Source organism: Haliotis rubra, unplaced genomic scaffold (assembly GCF_003918875.1).
Source record: "Haliotis rubra isolate DU_JTF1 unplaced genomic scaffold, ASM391887v1 Scf645, whole genome shotgun sequence".
Lineage (NCBI taxonomy): Eukaryota > Metazoa > Mollusca > Gastropoda > Lepetellida > Haliotidae > Haliotis > Haliotis rubra.
In genome coordinates, this window is record NW_025767352.1 from 300119 (window position 1) to 325384 (window position 25266).

Genomic DNA, 25266 nt, shown 5'->3' on the forward strand with positions numbered 1-25266 from the left:
TCACACATGTCATCGTATCCAAATTGCGTAGATGGATGCTCATGCTGTTGATCACTGTTTTGTCTGGCCCAGACTTGATTATTTACAGACCGCCGCCATATAGCTGGAATATTGCTGAGTTCGGCGTTAAACAACCAGCTAATCAACCAACAACGTTTGTGTGACATTATCTAATATCCTTTAAAATATTTGTTAATCTTAAGAACCAGTTTATGTAACGCAGATCCCATAATATTGGTACCTATAACGAAGTTAAAGGTATTAGAAAACCCGTTGTTGAGAAAAATTTGATTGAGGCATGTTTTCCACAGTTTTATTAAAAGCGCCAGAAACATAACCATTATAGTCCGAAAAAGAGACTACATTGTACGCTTTCGACATTCGACATTCGCAATTCTATTAATTAAAAGTGACAAACATTTTCATTATCATAAAAAGTACAAAACAAAGAGTACATGGTAGCACTGACATCAAAAGCGCGTGTTTCCGTTTATGAATCACCATCAAACAGCGTTGACACAAGGTGTTTGCCACCAAGCGATTGTATCCAGTCCCACCGGCTGTTCTCGTCAAAAACACATGCAAAGGCAAGGCAAGTATACACCTGAACAAGTGTGAAGATATGGTAAAAGTCAAAATGCTGATTTGAATCTGATGTCAGTTTAGTGAACATTGAGTCCACATGTCTACTAACATAGAAGTCATGAAGTCATGATTATCTTAACTCGCAAACTATGGACATTTACAACCTGAAGCATATTTCTGGGTTTAATAGTTGTGTTTTACGATTGTGTTAATAGCTCACAAAGCAGAATTAAGACAGTTACCGCCATGACAAAGTGGATTTTGCTGCACTGATATATATCATAAGATGACACATAAGCAAATAAATAAAGTCGCAGTTACAAAGTGAACAATATCTAAACTGCACATCTGAAAGTTATGTTCGAGACTTCCTAACCGTAACAAAGGCTGAATACTTATCAATTATTAATCGATAGCACAAACGACCATCACATACATGTAAATCGCCTTGATATTGCCTTTCAAACACTGCAAAAACCAGTTATTTCCAGATATATGTAACATCCAAACACCACAAAATCATGGACACTAACATTTATAAGCCTTCTGATATTTGTTATGGAGTGACTTTTTACATTTCTATCGTTATAGATAGCATATTATGACATTTACCAGGCAGGCAGTGGTCTGGTATATGTCGTAAACGATACGAGTACAGTACACGTGCGCGTAGACTAACGCTTAAGTCTCTGAAATATATAATTTTGAAAGTAGCAATCAAAATGGAAAAGGAGCCCCAGTGAGAAGGGAAATACAGAGGAAATCTAGACTTGCTTCATTTAGGGCTGCAGCATTGCAGGGAGGGCGAGACAGTTGGGAAACTAATGTGGTTCATGGTTCTGTTGTACAAAACAACATTAGCGCTAAGACTACCTTAAGTCTGTGTTAAGGTATGGGAGTTCGCCTTAGCGCTCAGATCGGTTTGTACAACGGCACCCAGGGACTGTGAGACAGACTAACGCGCAAAAAAAGTGTAATGATCTTGCAAATATACTAAAAGATAGATTAGATAAGAAAGGTAGACAGCCAGGATTAATAGAGACCAAATGTCACAAACTACATTGATAAGGCTGTCTAGTACGACACATCCCTACACCAGACTGGTAGAACCGTGTCAACAGATATCCTTAGAAGATCATTGAAACAGATGTCCAACTATATGATGTCAGAGTGAGTGAGTTTAGATATTGTATGAGGTATCAGTGAGTGAGTGAGTTAGTTTAGTTTTACACCGCACTCAGCAATATCCGAGCTATATGGCGGCGGTCTGTAAATAACCGGATCTGGACCAGACAATCAAGGGATCCACAGCATGAACATCAATCCACACAATTGGGATACGATGACATGTGTCAACCAAGTCAGCGAGCCTGACCACCCGATCCCGTTAGTCGCCTCTTACGACCAGCATGGGATGCTGAAGATCGATTCTAACCCGGATCTTCACGGGTAGAAACTGTACAATATGCCTACAAACTGCGTTATGTGCCTCTATGTAACACATGATTATACCTCTTTTGAAATAGATTTAAAATGTTGGTGTTCCATCCCACAGAATGACACTCTGAAGATAACTTCACACTTCTTCTGCAATATAGTGCAACTATGCGTATGTACAAATCGGTTTCCACAAACAAGAAACACAGTCTTGAAACTATTCACATACTGAACAGCAAAAGAAACGTAAGTCTGGCTTTTTTCACTTTACCATGAACGTTCCATCAACATGGACGCTTACTTTTAGAGGTTTCATTTTTTTTCGAAACCGGCGTCTCTTTTGCTGTTCTATATACATTAACAGAGTGCAGGAACCAATTTTATTGTTTAATGAATGTGATGTGGATTGGCATCTGGGACACATTTTATTCCTCAGCATCAGTGCGTCTCGCAGCCGATTCAATTCAATTCATTTGCTGCCCTTTTGTGAAGGACCCAATGCAGAGCAGATCGTGGAGCCTCTTTACTGTGAAGAAGTATAACCTCAATGTCATGTTCATCAGATCTGTACCAGAAGGTAGCTTAACACAAACAGGAAACACGTGTACTGCTTAATGGAACATGTTGACGGTGACAAAGAATCTATAGTATGGAAACGTCACTGATGCATATGACGTTGACGTCAACGTTCAATGTGACCTTGGTGACCTCTATGACCGCCCATGTGAGTCCGGGGTTGTTCTTACTTAGGTAGGACCCTGTCGTCGTGGATGAGGTCGTAGACCGGGTTGGTTGCCGTGATGGTGTTTGTGCCGTCGGTTTCTTTTGTGTCAACCTTCCTTGTAAACACTACAAGGACAGGAGATACTGGGTCTTAAGGTTGATGGGTCTGTTACAAGACTAATGCCGCTACTATCACCACCACCATCACTACTACTACTACTACTACTACTATGACTACGACTACAACAACCACTACTACTACAACTTCTACCACTACCACTACCACTACCACACCACTATTACTACTGCGGCGACTAATACTGCTACAACCACCACTACTTCTACAACTACTACTACAGCAACCGCCACTACTGCAGTTTCTACTACTACAAGCAGCACCACTACTACAGCCTCTACTACCACCACCTCCACTACTCCTTCGGCGACTACTGCTTCTACAACCACCACTACTACTACAGCTTCTTCTACTAGTGGCATCACTACTACTACTACCACAGCCACTACTACTACAGTTTCTATCGGTACTACTAGAAGCACTTCCACGGTTGCAAATACTCCCTCTACTACAATTACTACTAGCCTAGTGGTTGAAGTGTTGGCTCGTCACGCCGAAGACCCGGGTTTGATTCCGCACATGGGTACAATTGTGAAGCCCATTTCTGATGTCCCCCGCCGTGATATTGCTGGAATATTGCTAAAGCGGCGTAAAGCTAAACCCTCTCACCATTACTCTAAGAACTATTAAGTGTATTACCTCTGTATCACTAAATATAGTACACGCATCTATTACCGCCCCAACCCCACATCACCCCTACCCCCACACACACACACACACACACACTCACACTTCACCCTCCCCGGATAGGATCTCCCCTTTTCCTTTCCTTCCCCCTACACTTCACTACAAACATTCACAGGCGGCATCAGCGTAATTTCTCAAAATGAGCATAATTCCTTACCCTCAGCGCGGTCACCATCCGCCAGACTGTATCCCCCATCAACCAGTTGGGGGGTGGGGAGTTCCTGGTAGTGGCTGTGTTCCATTCCAGCATTGGGCAACCTTGACAAACAGTAACGTGACGTGACAGATTAATTACAGTACTTTGACAAATATGGGTTGTGGTTGGGCTGGGTTGGGTTGGGTTGGGTTGGTAGCTGATTGTTCTGTTACATTCTCTCTCTATCTCTCTTACTCTCTCTTACTTTCTACCTTTTTCTTTCTTTCTCTTTCTCTCTTGCTTTCGTTCCATTCAGTCATTCAGTCATTTCTTGCAGATATAATCAAGTGATCTCTTCAGGTGTATAAGCATTACATACAGTCGAACCCCAATATTTCGAACTCGGTTGAGACGAATTCTCGGTTGTGTCGAACTCATCTCTCGGCCCCTGCCGATTTCCTTACATTTATCATTGTTTTTACCCTTATGTCTCGAATTAGATGTGTCGAATTAACGGTTGTGTCGAACGCTTTTTAGGGTCCTCAAGAGCCCTAATAAGTACAATGTATATAAGAGAGTCCAGATATTCCTTCTTGTCAAATCCCCTTTATCTACATAAGAGCTTGTAGTCCGATGAGCGGCGTACGAACTTGTGTATATAAAGGAATTTTTACAAGATAATCTCTGGACCTTTATATATATACATATATCAGTGTAGCAATAAACATGGGCCAAGATTTTCGAAGCTCTCGTAGCGCTAAGATAGTCCCAAGTTACTGTTAATGTATGGCACTTACGACTATCTTAGGGCTAAGAGAGCTTCGAAAATCTTGGTCCTGAACTACATAATTCCACGAACATAACTGGGTGCAACACATATTACATGCTCCAGGTCATCGACATTGTACAGTGTTTGGTGTCAGGGGCATAATATTTTGCCTTCCAGATAAAACTGTTGTAACTATTTATCAGAGAACATTTACATGGGCGCGATAGCACTGGGAGTCGGGAGGCAACTGTTCCGAAGCCTTACACAAATGTCAGTTTATGGGGCGTGCTAAGTTAACACACTGTATATCAGTTAAACTTGTACATGTTAAATGTCATGTAAAATATGTGAAGCATTTTGGGAAATTGCGTTTGGTCCAGCTGTTCCGATTTCACAGTAAAGCTTCACATACTGCTGCGTGGAGGCGTACGGGAAATCCACAGCTGAAAAGACAAAAAAAAGATGTAAATCTTCTGGTTTCTTTTCTAACACAGTCACACTTTGAATTGATTAAAACATATTATCTCTGTGTGTTGTAGTGGTTTTTTCGCATTTTAAGAACTAATTCATAACCCTACTAAGCACTTTAAAAGTCTCGATCAGAAACGTGTCAGTTTAATACTGGAACTGGGGATTTGAACAAGTTTGAAGAAACTGAGGGCCCAAATCCGCTGTGACGATCAGTACATCCTGAACATGTTAAGGGGCACAACTCTTCAAGCCCATACGCGATACATTAGATTGCTTGGACACAGATAGTATCAAGGAGCTTCAGATGATTTGTATGCAGTGTTTCCTGTGATGTATTCATGTTAGCAAACCCTGTGCATCTTAGATTCGTTCGTTCGTTCGTTCTATGACGGCTTCGGTTATATGACTGCGGTCTTTTAACAGTCGAGTCTGGACTAGACTATCCTGTGATTGACATGATGGTCGCGATTGGGATACAATGACAAGCATCAACCAAATCAGCCAGTCTTACCCCTCAACACCGTTAGTCGCCTCGCAGGACAAGCATGGGTTGCTGAAGACCAATTCTTGCACGGATCTCCACGTGTTAGCTTACATTTGAAACACCCTTCGGTACGTACTATAGTCTGTTTGCAACGAAAACGTACCGATGAATTTCAATGGAAAACAAAAAGTAAAACAAATAAAGTGAAATTAAGACTGCGAATCCTCATAATTTTACCTTGCCAATTGCCATCGCTATTTATTGGTTTGTATTACAAGAGGGTATGCACATCAAATGAAACACCGAGAACGACAAGGGTTGTTCTAAGTTAACGCTCATCACTTACCCGGGTTCATTTGTTTCACTGTTCCAACTACTGCGCTTACCCTATTGTAATAAACCAGTAATAGCGATTTGAATCTATGATCGTTTGATAAACAAATTTTATCCTAGTTGAACAAAATTCTGAGATTTAAATGTTTAATTGGCAAGGTAAAATTATGAGGATTCGCAGTCTTAATTTCACTTTATTTGTTTTACTTTTTTGTGTAAAGTGAAATTCATCGGTACGTTTTCACTGCAAACAGACTATAGGTAACAGTGGCAATGATCATTTCGTGTGATAGAAACCAAGAACGTTCGTGTCTTTTTGAAGACCTTACAATCAGGATATTGCTCAAATAAAAAAACATTGCCTGGTGAAATACACAATCGTAATTAAAGAATACATTATTTTCGTGAATGACATTGTTAGAATACGTCTTCAATACATCTGATGAAAACACAATGGCGTGGAAATAGAAATGACAAAACCCTTTCCACATCCAAAAGAAATCTCTTCAAAAGGCAGAGTCGTTTGTGCAGTTCTGACTATATCATGAGTATCTGTTTGTTGAGACCGCATTCATCTGTACGACGCTGTTTGTAGACAATCTCGATTGTAGCTGCATGATTGGCATTTAGAAGTTGGAGTGAGTGAGTGAGTTTAGTTATACGCCGCACTCAGCAATATTTCAGCTATATGGCGGCGGTCTGTAAAAAGTCGAGTCTGGACCAGACAATCCAGTGATCAAATGCATGAGCATCGATCTGCGCAATTGGGAACGGATGACATGTGTCAACCAAGCCAGCGAGCCTGACCACCCGATCCCGTTAGTCGCCTCTTATGACAAGCATGGGTTACTGAAGGTTCCTTCTAACCCGGACCTTCACGGGTATTAGAAGTTGGAAGGTAACATAACAACGTATGGCGTGGATTTATTTACAACACGACGTTTCTGGGCTATTTCTTGTCCCTTCATCACGTGAATGGATTCAGAACATTTGACCAGCCTTTGCATGTGTTTGTGACGCGTGTCATCGGTGGATCAGGATGAGCTCATCTGTTTGTGACACCTGGTATCATTACTATTTGCTACTGAGTGTGCATGGGTGTTACGTCAGTGTTACATGAATTCATAAATAAATACGTTTGAAGAAAGAGCATACGGACCCCATTCACCCGATGAAGGGACAAGAAACCTAGAAACGTCGTGATATAAATAATAAAGAAGCTGTAAATCCATACCATACGTTGTTATGAATCTCGATTGTGCTTCACACCATGAGGAGTGTCTATGAATCACTGTCAAATATACCACGAATGGAATCTCAAGGTGTGTTATAAATTTGAAAAATAACGTTTATTGTCAAGGCAATGCCTTCAACCAAATCAGATGTGTAAAAGTTCACTATTAATGAATAATAACGTTAACTGCATGAACGGAATTGTGGATATTTACCCCTTTTCATCCTCCGGTATTTTCTGAGGACGAGGCAGGAAACGATTATAACGACAACCACACTGCCGGCGACGCCAGCACCCACACCAAACCCAAACATCGACAGTCCTGGAAACAGAGACATCATGTGTCATCACCACGTGTCGCTGCGTTTATATCGATAATGAACAATGTGATGAAGAGTGATGAACATATACCACTATATAACAGAACCATCATGGCCTGGCACATTACACCTGTATCAATGTGAGTGAGTGAGTTTAGTTTTGCGCCGCAATATTCCATCTACACGACAGCGGTCTGTAAATAATCGAGACTGGGTCAGACAAGTCAGTGATCAACAGAATGAACATCGGCCTACGCAATTGGGATACGGTGACGTGCCAACGAGGTCAGCGACCCTGTCTATCTGATCCCATTAGTCGCTTCTTAAGACAAGCCTGTGCTACTGAAGTTCAATTCTAACCCGGTTCTTCATGGGTCCAATTGTTCTGGAGTTTGTCCAGCAGAACACTTGACCTGCCTTTCCATGTGTCTGTGACGGGTGTCATCGATGGGTCAGGTGTCATCTTTTCGTGACACCTTTGTCATTACTATTTGCTACTGAGTGTGCATGGGTGTTACGTCAGTGTTACGGGAATTCATAAATAGATATGTTTGAAAAAAAGAACATACGGGCGTCCTCCTGAGATGAATTAATTCAAGATTCGTTGTGTTATAAATAGTTCATTGCATCGCTAATACACATATGTATCACATCAATGCAACAGCACAACATCCGTCACTCTCGTCGTAGACAGAGGCTGCTTCTGCATGTGGATAAGGTTTAGCCGATTGTATATATGTTAAGTCGTCTAATTTAATTTGGATAATGGTTGAATCTGTGATGCTATTTTATTACGTTACCGTAATGGCAGCAACCGTAACAACATTCATATCGTATTCTGACTTGTTTTCTGAATTATGAATTCAGTTAACATGATATAAAGATCTGAGCCTCTTTTCACAAAGCACAAAGGTGATCGTAAGTCACTAAAGTAACCTTAGTGAAATGTTAAAGAATGGGAGTTAAGGTTAATCTAAGTAAAGGTTGCTCGTGAAAGGAGCCCCTGGTAATAATGTATTCTTTATAGGGTGTTATAATATATCACACGACTGTGATGCTACTACTCTGTAAAGAGCAGTCCTCGGCCTACCTGCATCAGCAGCCACGGGGTCATGGGATGGAGGAACATCTAAAAATGTACAAAACAATACAGAAAAGTAACGTACTTGCTTTTGACTTCTAAACGATTGAAAATGAACCATATGACACAAATATATGTTAAGAACCTTTCAGGGTCATTAATGTGAAGAAAATACGTGGATGCCAGATTGATGACCCTAAATATCTGTAACGACAATTTAAGGATCCCAAAATTCTTAAAAGAGTTTAAGGATGCCAAATGTTCTTAAGATAAAGTGATGATACTAAGTTGTGTATCCCCAAATATTTGTTCAGAATATATGAGGATTATATGACCATGCCATTTACATATGCAAAGACAGCTATTTATTATGTTATCATTCAGGTGAGTGAGTATGGTTTTACGCCACTTTTATCAATATTCCAGCAACATCACGGCGGGGGACACCAGAAATGGACTTCACAGACTGTACCCATGTGGGGAATGGAACCCGGGTCTTCGGCGTGACGAGCGAACGCTTTAACCACTAGGCTAACATTTTCATCTATCGATTCCGCTTATATCAAGGAATATTGAAAAAGGGACATCAAAAGAATAGACACATATTCATTTTATTGTACGTACTCTGAACATATGATATGCTGTTGGTGTGATTTGACAAGAGGTTGACGGCTGTGCAGGTGTAATATCCACTGTCCTGCTTCCTGAGTTCTAAGACTTGACCCCGACTCCCCCTGGTTTGACTGGTCAGATCCTGTCCACTCTTGGTCCAGCTGTACCGACAATCAGGGAGACAGTTGGCCGAGCAGGTCAGGTTGACGACGTCTACGTCCGTAGTCGGGGGTTCTGTCTTGCCCAGTTGTATCTGTGTTGGACCTTCAGGTTCTGGAATCAGTGGATCAAGATTATTAAAAGTATTCTGAATTTAAATCATATTTCCAGCTAAAACAATACAACTTTCAGAAACCTAGTTATGTATTAAAAACCTTCATAATTAAGTAGAACCATATTCATAATGATTTATGTGCATCGCGTAAAACGCTGTTATGCCCACTAAAGACGTCCTTATGTTCAATTCCATTGTTAGACTAACAACTAGTCTCTGAAATGAACATTTTTTACAGAACAAAATTTTATAGGAAAAAAATAAATAAAATACAATGAAAAGGAGCCCTTAGACTTTCTTCATTTTCAGAAGCTGTGGAAATCTAGACTTGCCACATTTTCTAGACTTGCGTGGTCTTTCTTGGATATATTTGCTTCAGGGTCTGTATGACAGACTCTTCCATTTTCTACAATGGTTTCCATGGTCTGGCAGATCGAGCATCTGCCTGGATAGCGGAAGTATCTCAGTTCCTTGGCACAATAATACCGGAATTATACCTGACCAGTACTTGCAAACACACGTACGTACGCACGCACGCACTCATACATACGGACAACTTGGTTGCTACACTCGATATGGACAAGTGATAACAGCTGCTCCGACTGGACACACCCAGGAACATTTGACCAATTATTAGCCGAACTGTGATCACTTTTATCCAGAGTCAACTTCAGGACAATCTCCGCAAACATTTGGTCTCATACCTGATACAATTTTCAAGGGCAGTGCCATGGCTTAGGTTTGTCTGTCACAGTGAAGGAATAGCATGAATGATTACTTCCAAATAGTTGAATGGGCGATAGCATAACACTGAAATACGTCAGTTGGGGAAAGGTATTAAGGTGAGGACGAACCCCCGTATTGTGGTAAGGCAAGTGACAGTAGTTGCAGCTGCGGACTGTAGAGATGAAGAACACCCCTCTCTCCAGACCTGGTCCTCTCTTCCTCAATGGGAAGACATTACTGTCGCCTTTTAATATCAGTTAAAATGAAGATGCTAGCCGCACTACTTGGGTAACTTGTGTCAGAAATATTTTATTTAAGTATAGTTTTGAATTTGCATGGATCAGTCAGGATGTTGGCAATGTTGATTATTTCATATCTTTGTTTAAGCCAGAGACCATATACCGGTATTTGGTCTCTGGTTTAAGCAGAGACTTTCGGATAATCTTAAACAATGTTGGTTCTCTTCAACTCAAAATCCTAACAAATGTTTTTACTCCCAATTTAAGACACTTTTGTGGAAAGATATTTAAATTCTGATATTCCTTTACAACTCAAGTCTGCACTGTCGAAATTTAAATGTGGTAATTTTAACTTAGCAGTTGAAACTGGAGGATATAAAATGTTAATTACAATTAGAGATTATGTTTATTTTGTAAATTGAATGGCAAAAATGTTAGTGAAGATGAATTTCATGTACTCCTAAAGTGTGAACGTTTCTCCGATTTAAGGGTAAGATATATTCAGGAATATTTGACGGATTTTGATCCAAATGCCAATCTTTTTAACATTATGAAAACACATAATGACTGTATCATAAAAGATGTTAGTATTTTTCTGTATGACATACTTCAGCGCATTAGAAATGTTCCTCTTAAAGAGCATGTGCACTAACCTACCAAAATCATATTTATGCAAATGACCGTATGATGGGCCTTTTACTGAATAAACTTGTCTGTCTGTCTGTCTGTCTGTCTGTCTGTCTGTCTGTCTGTCTGTCTGTCTGTCTGTCTGTCTGTCTGTCTGTCTGTCTGTCTGTCTTTGATATCAGTTAATGTTTGTCAATGTTTTATCTGAATACGTTTATGTCAATATTAAAAAGTCAGGTTGTTTGTCAATGTTTTATGTCAATACGTTTATGTCGATATTAAATAGTCAGGTTGTTTGTCAGTGTTTTATGTCAATACGTTTATGTCAATATTAAATAGTCAGGTTGTTTGTCAGTGTTTTATGTCAAATATACGTTTATGTCAATATTAAATACACAGGTTGACATGGACGCTTTTGCTAAACACAGACCCCTCCTGCGTTTTTGAGATGGTTCATCAGCAAGGTAACGAAGAGAAAATGGCAGGACAAATTTACGTTAAAGTTTACCTGTCAGATTAACATGGATGATGTTGCTAAAACCGTAATGTTCACATCTCCAGTCTCCAACAACGTCGTCGTGTAAGGAAGAGGCGTTGAGGATGTAGACGTAGTTACCGTCATCCTGCTGACCACATCCACAGGAGTACTTGGTCTTGGACTTCCTGTCGGACGCGTATTGGGTACAATCACCTCTCTCCACCGAACACTTGTTGAAAGTGTTCCTATGGAAGAGTAGAGCTCCAGATGTTGTGTTTGTCTTGAGATGACACTTAAATTGAAGCGACAGTCCCAAGAAAGCGAGAGGAGGCGTTTGGGTCATGTTCAGTGACGTACCTGAATTATATTTTAACAAATTTAATTAAAGTAATTAATTAATCAAAATAATCAGGCAGCATATAAAAGGCATCTCAAATACCTCTTAAGATACCATTACATTGATATACTGTAAATCGACAAAGTTTTGAGGGCAGGAAAGTTTTGCTAGCATTGCGAATGAACTCCAGGCGCCAAACTTTCCAGACGTAATGACATATCTCATTTTGTTAAGCAATTATTCCTGGTCCATGTAAATTACGTGATCAAACAACGTCAAGAAGTCCAGATGTTCGCCTACCGGTAATTCCTCAACACAATGATCTTACTTCACAGCAATCACTAACATATTGCGTCTACTCACGTCTCGACATGAAGTGTAGTTGACAGTTAATGGATACGCATACATATTTTGTTTCGCCAAAAGTCATAATTAGTGTAGCTGGACAATCACATGTCAACAAACTGCTTTCGCATTGGAAATAGCGAGATCGCGCGAAACCTCATCGGTGACAGGTTAAATTCTTCCATGCATAAAAACTATCTGGCAATACACCAAAAAGCTGTCGCATAACCTTAGTTAAAGTTATATATATTTTACGTTTATCGAGCACAACCTTGTCTTGTTGATGGTCTGTCACCCTCATTGAGACTGAAATGGGGTCTATTTATAAGACGAGTATATGGATGGCAACTTCTTATTTATTGTCTTCTTTATTGTATAACAGGACGTTTCTGGACTACTTCTTGCCCCTTCTTTGTTTATTGTTTTGAGCCATTCAGAGACCATGTACCGATATATGGTCTCTGCGTCATTGTGCAATATTGTATCAAAACCACGGTTGCTTGTAGATAATCGAGACTCATTAAGGCAAGTCATCACAAACCATCAAAGGTAACCTATACTTCACACCACTCGACCCTTCCCGACCCCTGTAGGCAGTGCGGTAGCCTAGTTGTTAAAGCCTTCGTTTGTCACGCCAAAGACTCGTCTTTCTTTCTTTCATAAAGTCTTCGGGTATCCCCGCCCTAGTATTGGTAGAGCAAAAGAGAAGAGATCAGGTAGTAGAGCACCTCAAGAGAGAGAGAGAGAGTGAGAGAGAGAGAGAGAGAGAGAGAGAGAGAGAGAGAGAGAGAGAGAGAGAGAGAGAGAGAGAGAGAGAGAGAGAGAGAGAGAGAGAGAGAGAGCAGGGTACATATCTGTTTCGATAGTGTTTTAGATTTCACATTTTTAATATTTATGTTAGGCTGTTCTGTTTATTTAAGTTCAGATAGCTGACTCTCTTTCAATTGGTTGGGTTTGCATTTCCTGGCTAAGATCCAACACTATACGATGTCATTAATTGTGTTTAGTCTACAGTTTGAGTTTCTGTCAAAGATGGCTTGCAGCGAGTCTGATACGAAGTTGTATCCGCTTCCACTCGTTTGGTATAGGTTTGAGTGCATAATGAATTGCCTTCAATTCGTCAGTAAATAATGGCTGATTGCGACACAGGTGGACCGCATTAAATTTGGGGATATGGAGATCGTTGATCATGACGTCAAACCGGGTTGAATCCAGTAACATCCCAGCTAACGATTTCACGTTGTCACAACGTTGTCACAGCGTTTTGCTTTCGTTGTTACAACGTTATTCTGTGGACTCCCAGTTACGTTGTCACAACGTTGTGGCCTGACGTTGTGATGCGTCATTTTTACGTCGCCACAAGGTTAAAGTTATTTGATGCTAACGTATTTTACGTTGCCGTTACGTTCTATTTAACGTCAATAGTTGAATAGTTTTCCCAGTAGTGAACAGTAGTCTTCATAAGAAACAAAGCAGCAATTCACTTTAATGTTTATTCTTCAATTTGCATGTTGTTTTGGTCGTGTGTTTTCTGAAGCTGTAGCTGAACAGTGAAGAAAGAATCTCAAAATTAAACGTTTTACAGAAAACTCTATCGTGACACCAAGTTATGAGAAACTTCGGTATATAACGTTGTGAGAGGCGCAGAGCATAACGTTTCTTTAACGTCAATTGAGAGATAACGTTATAAAAATGACGTAATACTATCGTTGTGTCATGACGCTACCAATCTACAACCTTCCCACAACGTTGCGAAAACGTTGCGTGTTAGCTGGGATAGGATCATAAATTTGCCGTCTACTCATCTCCAGCATTTAGTGCTAATCTAGTCAATTGTGAGATAACGATATAAAAATGACGTAATACTATCGTTGTGTCATGACGCTACCAATCTACAACCTTCCCACAACGTTGCGAAAACGTTGCGAAAACGTTGTGTGTTAGCTGGGATAGGATCATAAATTTGCCGTCTACTCATCTCCAGTATGTGGTGCTAATCTGTACCGTCACAACACGTTGAAGGCTTTGCTGTACTCCAGGAAGAGTGATACTTGGCTTCCTCTCTCTCCCCCCCCCCTCTCTCTCTCTCTCTCTCTCTCTCTCTCTCTCTCTCTCTCTCTCTCTCTCTCTCTCTCTCTCTCTCTCTCTCTCTCTCTCTGTCTCTCTCTCTCTCTCTCTCCACAAACTGTGTTTTCACTGTAGACATACACGTAAAGTCTTACCAGCTATAGTGCCAATTGGTAGAGTGGTTATTGCTCCGACAACGACGACAGGTAACATAATCCTGGCAGACGCCATCTTTGTCCGTCGTGTCACCTGCCTACCAGGTACGCTCGTAGCAAGTCCTGTATGCCCGTAACAAGCCGAAAGTCTGCTTCCTGCTACGGAAAGTGACGGGTGTTGCATACTTGTATTGACGAAAATTTGTACGACAAGAATCAACACTAAATATGTCATATTCTGTTTGTGTATGAGTTTCAAATTATCAGATTGGGGAAGTAAACACGACAAGGTAAACATAACACTGCATGTTTCAGTCGACAGATAATATATAAATCAAAATACCAGGAAAAACACATTCAATTACATTCCACTGTATTCGAGCTTGTCGGCTCCTGGTTTGGTCGTAAAGAGGAACTAAATAAAATCCTTTCAGAAAGACCGATTTGATAAGGCAGGGATCTGAAAGCCAAAGCGTTTAATTGTCCACAGATCACAAAAGCTCCACATTACGCTTTTAGAGGCCTTGAACACTGTTTACCTATGTTGAGTGTATATATTTGACGGATATATAAATTAGATAAAAATCTGTATACCCTATTTGGGGATAGTGAGTAATGTAAGGTTTAACGCCACTTTCAGCAATGTTCATAACAGCAGGGAACACCAGAGATTGGTTTCACACACCCAACTCAATACGACCTCAGGGGGAATTTGGTTCCGGTAGTAGAAATGCCGCGTCCGTCGTTGTAGTGAGTGAGTGAGTTGGGTTTTACACCGCTTTTAGAAATATTCCTGCAATATCACGGCGGGGGACACCAGAAATGGGCTTCACACACTGTACCCATTTTGGGAATCGAACCCGGGTCTTCAGCGTGGCGATCGACCGCTTTAACCACTACGCTTCTCCACCGCCCTTATTTGGGGGAGACTATGCAGCAGCAGAAACATCATATATACATCCTCCTCCCAAACAGCAGTGTTCTCGCTTCACTCATTCTTTTGCCTAAAGCGTTGATTTGGAGATTTTAGCAAAATATTGCCCAAGAGACTATAATGTTTTCTTTTAAATCCATGTCCTCCAGGGAGCGGTGGGGTAGCCCAGAGATTAAAGCGTACGCTCGTCACTCCATTCGATTCACCACATGGGTACAATGTGTGAAGCCCATTTCTGGTGTCCCCCGCCGTGTTATTGCTGAAATATTGCTAAATACGGCGTTAAACCAAAGTCACTCACTCACCTATGTCCTCCAGATCCGCAAACTTGAGAAACACCGTCCTGCACTAGAGCTTCCCGACGCTTGCAATGTTGGTTTAGTTCCGGAAACTTGTCATTAGTTCATTGACGCCCTACTACAAACGTGTAAAGAGGTTTGTAGGAGTAAAACTGTCATAATACATACTAGTATTACCCCTACTCTGTCATACAGACCCTGAAGCAAATATATCCAAGAAAGTCCACGCAAGTCTAGAAAATGTGGCAAATCTAGATTTCCACAGCTGGAAAATGAAGAAAGTTTCTAAGCCCCTTTTTATTGTATTTATAATTTTAATTTAAAAACTTGTATTTTCTGTAAAATATGTTCATTTCAGAGACTAGCTGTTAACCTAATATTACCCCCCAAACAAGTATACATAGTGCAGATTCAGGCGTGTAGCAAGCCATATTTTTCGTGTAAGTCCACGTGGTTGCAAAGCTTTATATTTAGATAGTATTAAATTGAGGGCTTGCCCAAACATTGTTTTGACAATCATGTGTAAGCCCTGACCTTTTTGGAATAATGGTAGCTACGCCCCTGAGATAGTAACTGAATCAGACAGTGAATGGCATTCTTTGGTCGCCGTCTTCTGGCTGGAGGCGGTACGCCCGCTGAGCGAACCAACAGTGTACCAGTTTACTGCATAGACGCCCGACTCTGATATATTTATAAGCATGACCTATATATATCTATAGGTCATGCTTATAAGCATGACCTATATATATCTATAGGTCATGCTTATAAATATATCAGAGTCGGGCGCCTATGGTTTACTGCTCTCAGCTCTTCAGTCTGCAAGTGCTAAACTCGACTCTCTCAAATGTAAAGGCCGTGACGTGTGATTCTTGGATAAACATATGTCGCATTACAAGAACACATTGTCGGGTAATGGATCGAACAGACACAGTAACATCGCATCTCACCAGGAGTAATGAAATACACAATGCCATTTTAACATATGTTATATTTGGGATTACACTATCTTAGTCAAGTACAGATTCTAGTACTTTGGGGGTTGAGTCCCATCCGGGATTCGAACCCGCACCCTCCAGGATGGGACTCAACCCCAAAAGTACTTGAATCTGTACTTTACTAAGAAAGTGTAATCCCAAATATAACATATGTTAGATTTCACCAGGAGTTGTCAACGCCTTAACGCGACCCCTGGAACTCTATGGTCGCGTGCATGGAACCAGGGTCACAAATCAGTTGAAGTTCAGCAACGTTTGTCACAGAGAGTCCTTGGATTGGTGACCGTGTTTGGCACCTTGACTCTACAGAGTTTCTAGTTCTTCAGTCATACCCCACAACGATGTACATCTTAAGCAAGTGAGTTTAAAAACTTGCCTCTGTTGACCCAGCAGTAAATGGGTACCCGGTGGGATAAGTCATATGACTATTAACCTTCTAGCGCCTCACAATCAGCTTGGGTTCACCGAGGTTATTAAGTCTATTAAGTTGTATTCGCTTAAAACATGCCCGTGCGGCGTGAAGTTTAGCGCTATAAAAGTGGCCTTATTATTTTCACGCTGAATATTCAACACGTGACATGAGGTGTGTTTTTTTTCTGTTTGCATACTGTATCACTGGGTGGGTTTGTATATCGTAACATTTATACCATGCAAACACTTGGGATCGTAGGTAGGTAGGTGGGTAGTCAGGTAGGTAGGTAGTCAGATGGGTAGTCAGGTGGGTTGGTAGTTAGGTAGGTAGAGAGGTAGGTAGGTGGGTAGTCAGGTAGGTAGTCAGATGGGTTGGTAGTTAGGTAGGTAGAGAGGTAGGTAGGTGGGTAGGTAGCTATAGGCAGTCAGATGGGTTGGTAGTCAGGTAGGTGGGTAGGCAGCTATAGGTAGTCAGATAGGAAGGTAGGTAGGCAGCTATAGGTAGTCAGATAGGAAGGTAGGTAGGTAGCTATAGGTAGTCAGATAGGAAGGTAGGTAGGTAGTCAGGTAGGTAGTCAGATAGGTAGGTAGGTAGGTAGCTATATGTAGTCAGATAGGAACGGAAGTAGGCAACTATAGGTAGTCAGATAGGAAGGTAGGTAGGTAGTCAGGTGGGTAGTCAGATAGGAAGGTAGGTTCTTAGGTAGGTAGTCAGGTGGGTAGTCAGATAGGAAGGTAGGTAGGTGGTCAGGTGGGTCGTCAGATGGGTAGATAGGTAGGTGGGTAGGGAGCTATAGGTAGTCGGAGGTTGGTAGGTAGGTAGGTAGGTAGTCAGGGTAGGTAGTCATGGGTAGTCAGATAGGAAGGCAAGTAGGGTAGTCAGATAGGAAGGCAGGTAGGTAGTCAGGTGGGTAGTCAGATAGGATAGGTAGGTAGGTAGTCAGGTGGGTAGTCAGATAGGAAGGTAGGTAGGTAGTCAGGTGGGTAGTCAGATAGGAAGGTAGGTAGGTAGTCAGGTGGGTAGTCAGATAGGAAGGGTAGGTAGTTAGGTGGGGCGTCAGATAGGTAGGTAGTTAGGTGGGTGTAGTCAGATGGGTAGGTAGGTAGGTAGTCAGATGGGTTGGTAGGTAGCTATATGTAGTCAGGTTGGTTGGTAGGTAGGTAGGTGGATGTTGGGTAGATATGCAGTTAGGTGGGTGGGTAGGTAGGTAGGTAGGTAGTATTACTTAGAGTACATTTCTGTTTGCCTCCATTATATTACATCTGTTTGCATACTGTATCACTGGGTGGGTTTGTATATCGTAACATTTATACCATGCAAACACTTGGGATCGTAGGTAGGTAGGTGGGTGGTCAGGTAGGTAGGTAGTCAGGTGGGTTGTCAGATGGGTTGGTAGTTAGGTAGAAAGGTAGGTAGGTAGCTATATGTAGTCAGATAGGAAGGTAGGTAGGTAGTCAGGTGGGTAGTCAGATAGGAAGGTAGGTAGGTAGTCAGGTGGGTAGTCAGATAGGAAGGTAGGTAGGTAGTCAGGTGGGTAGTCAGATAGGAAGGTAGGTAGGTAGTCAGGTGGGTAGTCAGATGGGCAGGTAGTCAGGTGGGTAGGTAGGTAGGTAGGTAGGGAGCTATAGATAGGAAGGTAGTTTGGCAGCTATAGGTAGTCAGATAGGAAGGAAGGTAGGTAGTCAGGTAGGTAGTCAGATAGGAAGGTAGGTAGGTAGCTATATGTAGTCAGATAGGAAGGTAAGTAGGCAACTATAGGTAGTCAGATAGGAAGGAAGGTAGGTAGTCAGGTTGGTAGTCAGATAGGAAGGTAGGTAGGTAGGTAGTCAGGTGGGTAGTCAGATAGGAAGGTAGGTAGGTAGTCAGGTGGGTAGTCAGATGGGTAGGTGGGTGGGTGGGAAGGGAGCTATAGATAGTCAGATGGGTTGGTAGGTAGGTAGATAGGTAGTCAGGTTGGTAGTCAGATAGGAAGGTAGGTAGGTAGTCAGGTGGGTAGTCAGGTGGGTAGGTAGTTAGGCGGTTAGGGAGCTAAAGGTAGTCAGATGGGTTGGTAGGTAGGTAGTTAGGTGGGTATAGTCAGATGGGTAGGTAGGTAGGTAGTCAGATGGGTTGGTAGGTAGCTATATGTAGTCAGGTTGGTTGGTAGGTGGGTAGGTGGATGTTGGGTAGATATGCAGTTAGGTGGGTGGGTAGGTAGGTAGGTAGGTAGTATTACTTAGAGTACATTTCTGTTTGCCTCCATTATATTACATCATTCATAACAAAATCGAAGTTTCAAAAATATGATTTAAATATATCACACAATTGCCCTCACTGAATCTACAGGTACCATGTGTAAGGGCTGAAACACGGCTGCTAACAGAAAAATACTGTCCCATAACAGTTAACATGATAGTATAATATATCTAGCTCATAAGGAAGTAGTCTAGATGGCCTGCTGAACATGTTTATCGGATCGAAAAACTGAGTTTGGTGTTTGTTATCCATTGCGTGACAACATGACCACCAGCAGTGTTGTAAATACGGATACCGTCACTGAGACTGACTGACTGACTGAGTTTAGTTTTACGCCGCTTTTAGCAATTTCCCAGCAATATCACGGCGGGGGACACCAGAAATGGGCTTAACACATTGTGCCCATGTGGGGAATCGAACCCGGGCCTTCGGCGTGACGAGCCAACGCTTTAACCACTAGGCTACCCCACCGCCCCACCGTCACTGAGAAATGTTGTGACCACAACGTCAGAAGGTCAGATCAACACAGCCATGCTCTGCGTCACTAAATACCTAAATGCACTGCCGTTATGGCGTCTGCATAAATGTATGGAAGTCAAGGTCGGCAGACATATGTCCATATCGATTTGGAAGAAATATCGGTGAAGCATTTAATCAATCAGTAACCTAAATGAAATATATGAAGAAAGAGTTCTCAAGTCAGCCCGTAAGATTATATCTGATCCAGATCATCCCATCCACTATGGGGGCGGTGGGGTAGCCTAGTGGTTAAAGCGTTGGCTCGTCACTCCAAAGACCCGGGTTCGAATCCCCACATGGGTACAATGTGTGCAGCCCATTTCTGGTGTCCCCCGCCGTGATGTTGCTGGAATATTGCCAAAAGGGGCGTAAAACCAAACTCAGTCAGTCAGTCAGCCATCCACTATGAGTATAAATTACTGCCTTCTGGGCGCCGTTATAACTTTCCCCGTTTTAAATCCAATCTTGCCATGAAATCCTTTGTTCCTACCAGTATTATTTTTTTAAAGGATTCCTAGTGTTTGTCTTACCTTGTTGCATGTGTGTTTAAAATATTAAATTAATTTAATCATTTATCAATGTTTGAGCTCTATACTTTATACAAGAATTCCCTCAAGGGTAACAAAGTATTGTCATTGTCATTGTCAAGTCTAACGGACATGTTGCATTTGGGTCTTATCAAAGTAGCACCGGTTTATATTTTGCATGTACAACCAGTGGATCTGCATTCACGTACAGACCCGCAAAGATCCGGGTTAGAATTGGCCTTCAGCAACCCATGCTTGTCGTGGAAGGCGACAATCGGGATCTGGGGCGGTATTCATTGTCCTGGCCTAAAATGTCAATGACAGCATCGGTCACTGGGCTGATTGGTGTTGGTGCTGGTCCACCTCCTGCATTAAAATTTAATCACAATCATTAATTTGATTTCTTTTATTTAAACTAACTTCATATATATATGTTCATTGGAATAGGGAATAGGACAATCACTATTCCATTCAGGATCACATTTTTTAAATATTACCCTTCATGCAAGAAATACAACAACAAAAACACAGGGACGATTGTTACTGATTATTGATCCATCAGTAATAACGTATTTGTTAAGACAATTGACAGAAGACTGATAGATATCATTTAATACCCGTGACTCATATACAGGATATATTAACTGAAGAAAAGTACTTGCCTGTTCCTCTAGTCATTCTGCTGAACTCAGAATACTTCCGTTTTGATTGACTCTTTATGTTCTTCCACTTTTTCTCTACCTCTTCTTTAGATCTGGGATGCAGACCAGCGGAGTTGATGGTTGCTGTAATAACCTGTTGAGTTGAATGAAAACTGTCAACCTTTATTATGATATACATATGTTACTATCTGCTTATGAATTACTATGTCATGACCATAACTTGTTAGAAATCAACTATATGTATTATGATTGTGGACAAATAAGAGGCAGAGCATTTGGGAGAAAGGATACTTTTATCAAAAGTTGGATTTCCTATTTTTTTAATTTTCCATATATTCTTGAAATCAATTGTTCTAAAGTTGATTACACTTATGATGATAATTCCTTTAATAGATATCACTCAAAGCTTTCATATTTAGTCATATATTTATAAACTAGGATTTCCTAAAAAAAATTATAAAGTAGGATTTCCTATTTTTTAAAATTTTCCATTGTTAGTAAACAAAACACAGGAAATTTTACAAATATTCCTGACACTACATGCTGTAGCCTCATCAAACTATCTATTTGTATGAGGTCATGTTCGCTTAAAAAACTTTTTCGTTCATACATGTTTCTTTCCTTCGTCGTGTGACCTCGGCTAATCATCACCTACACTCACTACATTTTTCCAGTGTTTGATGCATTTTGGGCTGTTTCATAGGCGTACCATTGCAATTCAGAAAAGAGAACAGAAAATCGTACTTATTCAAAACAAATAAAAACTATGTGGGGCACGTAGTCTAAGACATTTCTGTATTCTTGACTACACCTTGACAGTCGGACCCAATGTTTACATTACCTGCCACGCCTCTTGCCGCTTCGCCGACGTCACGCCCGGAGGTTCACACCCATAACCCCTACATGCCACTACCCCTACACTCCAGTACCCCTACAGCTAGTTAAAACAACACCTAGCATTTACCTGTCTGATATAATAGACTAATCCTAAAGAGGGATTAGTGCATGGAGCATAGATGAGATCAAGGGATGCATAAATGTGATTAGTCTTTTGTGGCAAGGAAATTAGTGGTCTCATGATGAAAACAAACCTCAACCCTGAGTAGAAGAAACATACAATTGGAAAAGTGTTGTGATTGCTAAATGTTGTTAAGAAAAGTTGTTATAGTGCACTTTAATGTTACATATATTACAATGTTGAGAAGTTGAGAGAAATAAAACGTGGAGATGATACAGGAAATTGAGATTGTTCCATACAGTATATAAGTGCTGACATGAAACAAACATGGCATCAACATGGCTGGTCTTCGCAATGTTGAGTTTGTTATGTCACGGAGAGGTAGCCGTCAAGTTCTGTTGGATGGATATCTTCACACTAAGAATGTTGAGCGACAGACCTGTGTACACTGGAAGTGTGTGCAGTCAACATGCAAAGGAAGAGTCACAACTGTTGGCGATGTGGTAAGAAATACGACTGAACACAATCACCCACCAGAGGATAGCCAGAAGGTCCGGTTTGTCAGCAACCTGAGGAAGAGAGCCAGGGAGGAGTCAATACCGATGCGCACCATCTACAACAACGAGCTTACCAACCTGACTGATGACGAGACACGTACCATGCCCTCCTTTCAGCAGCTGGACTACCTCTACTTCCTCAAGCCGCGGTCCAAGACACTTGGATTGAAGCCATGGATGACACTCCTGACGTCCCAAGAGCTGGCGACTTCAACGACTACATCGTGACAACATGGGTCGACGACACTGCCAGATTTTTTCTTCACCTGTGGAACCACAACTTGACAGCTGGGCCGAGGACAAACAACAACCTGGAAGGATTCCACAACCGTTTGAATCGAGAAATTCCACACAGGCACCCGAACATCTACAGATTTGTAGAAGTCATCAGGAGAGTCGAACACGCCGAGAGAGTGAGGATTGCTCAGATTGACTTTGGTGCTGCGCCAACAAACAGAAAACGAGTGTACAGAGAGATCGACAACCGTCTGTGCAGACTCAAGGAACAGCTTCAGCGTGGACAGAAATCCCCTCTTCAGTTTCTTGACGCCGTCGGCTACCTGCTCAAGCTTGGATAGACTGTAACACTGACACTTGAACACTTGTGATAATGTAATAATGTGGTCTTTCTCTCATCCTGATATGTTGATATGAAACACTTGTGATAATGTGATCTTTTGTTCATCCTTATATGATGATATGAAAACACTGAATGTAAATAGACTGAAAAACTTGACAATTATTGATCTCAATGTGTGATGTATTAAGGTCACACTTTTGATAATGTAATAATTTGGTTTTTCTCTTATCCTGATGTGATATGAGATGAGATGATTAAAACACTGAATGTAAATAGACTGAAAAACTTGACAATTGATCTCAATGATGTGGTACTTTGTGATAACACATGTATTAAAGTCACTTTTAAAATCTGTCTTGTGTCATGTTGTGCATCTTAAGTGGACCAGTCCACTGTATGGAATAGGTAACAGGCAGGAGATTAGTTATGCAACAGACCATAAACTATGTTGTTATAAGCTGTAGGGGTAGTGGCATGTAGGGGTAATGGGAGGTTACCCGCCCGGACCAAACTTCCCCTTCCAATACTCTGGCGTTTGTTTTCACGAGTTCTGTCAAAAGCAGGACCCCGTCTTTAGTCCAATTAGGGTTTCTCTTCTTTATCTCAGACTCCGACATATTTATCACAATGTATTACCGCGGTATCTCAATGTGTCGTCTGCCGTAAATAGCAAAAGGGAGATCCCAACGAAAGCCATTTTCACACCTTTTTTATAAAAGAGTTCCGCCGGAAGTCTAAAAATAACTCGGATTCACCCTAGTGATCACGCGGGTATGCACTACGAAAAACACTTAGTTTTTCTTTGGAAACTTAGCTAAGTTTCTGACTTAGTAGCTTTATGAATAGCATCTTATGTCTCAGACTTAGCTAAGTCAGTTTTAAAAAACTTAAGTTTGGACTTAGGAAAAATCTTAGTTTCTTTATGAATACCGCCCCAGGTGGTTAGACTCGCTGACTTGGTTGACACGTGTGATCGTATGCCAATTGCGTAGATGTTCATGTTGATCACCGGATTGTCTGGTCCAAACTCGAGTATTTCCAAATTGCTGCCATATAGCTGGAATATTGCTGAGTATGGCGTTAAACAAAACCAAAAAAAAGCATTCGCTCACATTTTCTAAATTTTAAAGATATGACGATCGTAGACTGACAGCGTCTTTCACAAAATTTGCCAGGTTTTTAAACAGTAAGACATCAGAGAATTGTAGCATTCTTACAAGAGTCTCTCTGTGACTGATAGTGTCCACGTGTAAATAAGAAAAATATTTAAGACGCATATCATGATGAATAGGACAAACAAAAATAAAATGAATTTCATTTTCAATAGCATTTAAATTAAATAGTGGGCAAAAACGGATGATACTCTGCCTCCTTCCTGTACTTTGCATTATATCGAGTTCGCCAATTCTGAACAAGGTAAGCATGCGTGCGTATTAACTGCTTAGGTATAGCTCGGGAAGGAGGGACACTTTGAACTCTGCATAAAAATTTAGTGTGGAACAGTTTGACACCTCAGCATACCATGCTTGTGTATAACAATCTTTAATCCTAGCGTAAATTCATTTATAAAGCAACCCACATCACCAACACCTTGACATTGCCAAACTATTCCAAAACCTGGTGAATACAATAGATGCTTAATATGAGTAACCCAAGTTTCCCTTCCAGCTGCATCTAAACCTACTAACATACTATAACACTGTTTGGGGTACCAGTTTTGAGACATATATTAAGAAGTTTGAACCAGTATATTATACATCTGACATATGTATCTACGTAAATACCATAACGGCCACATTCCCCAAATACAGCAACATTGGTAGATTTGGAGCCAACCACCAAAACAAATTTACAAAATTTAGCTTGAAGCGTTCAAGAAACAACCACTGCTGGACACTCCAAATCTCACCGAATTATTGGTTTAATTTGTGAATCAAACATTTTAAACAGAACCTTTGGAGAAATATTACGAAGTTTATAACTTAGTTGATGAATGGAAACCACATTGCACCCATGGATTCGATCCTGGGTTTGCCGCATGACGAGCGAACGCTTTAACCATTAGGCTACCCCCACTGCCCCTCAATACGCAGTAAAGCCAAAGCATTTAAACCATCAGCTTTGCGTGGATTGTAAAACAACTTCATTTCGAAATACTTAAAACGTATCACATGTTAGATGTATCTCATCGTGTTGTACAAGGTTATCAACACTGAATGTTTGATGTCTGGGTTTCAAAATTTTTAACCAATATCACATGATAGACGCATTTTATAATGTCTATTAAGGTTATTAAGAGGGAACGCTTGATATTTGTTTTTTTTCTTCTAAA

At 41.0% G+C, this 25266-nt stretch overlaps 1 protein-coding gene across 2 annotated transcripts; it reads right to left on the minus strand.

The window, feature by feature from the left end:
- Positions 1–2134: 2134 nt before the first annotated feature.
- LOC124256972 lies at positions 2135–14541 on the minus strand. Of its 2 annotated transcripts, XM_046690928.1 has the most exons (8): positions 14257–14539; positions 11383–11709; positions 9021–9281; positions 8406–8444; positions 7210–7317; positions 4886–4916; positions 3726–3826; positions 2135–2871 (listed from the first exon to the last, which is right to left on the minus strand). In XM_046690928.1, the coding sequence occupies exons 1-8, from the start codon at positions 14489–14491 to the stop codon at positions 2765–2767; spliced, it is 1209 nt and encodes a 402-aa protein (XP_046546884.1). In that variant the 5' UTR covers positions 14492–14539; the 3' UTR covers positions 2135–2764. The 2 variants fall into 2 exon arrangements, with proteins under 2 accessions (XP_046546884.1, XP_046546885.1); XM_046690929.1 differs by lacking the exon at positions 11383–11709 and having other exon boundaries at positions 14257–14541.
- Between the last annotated feature and the right edge of the window lie 10725 nt (positions 14542–25266).

Bases quoted from the DNA above. Each gene is read 5' to 3' on its own strand.
- LOC124256972 (XM_046690928.1), bottom strand. From the start codon at position 14,491: ATGACATATTTAGTGTTGATTCTTGTCGTACAAATTTTCGTCAATACA. The intron at 11,710-14,256 runs GTAAGACTTTAC...AATATAATTCAG, and splicing joins ACCAATTGGCACTATAGCTG to GTACGTCACTGAACATGACC. The intron at 9,282-11,382 runs GTAAACTTTAAC...CACTGATTCCAG, and splicing joins CATCCATGTTAATCTGACAG to AACCTGAAGGTCCAACACAG.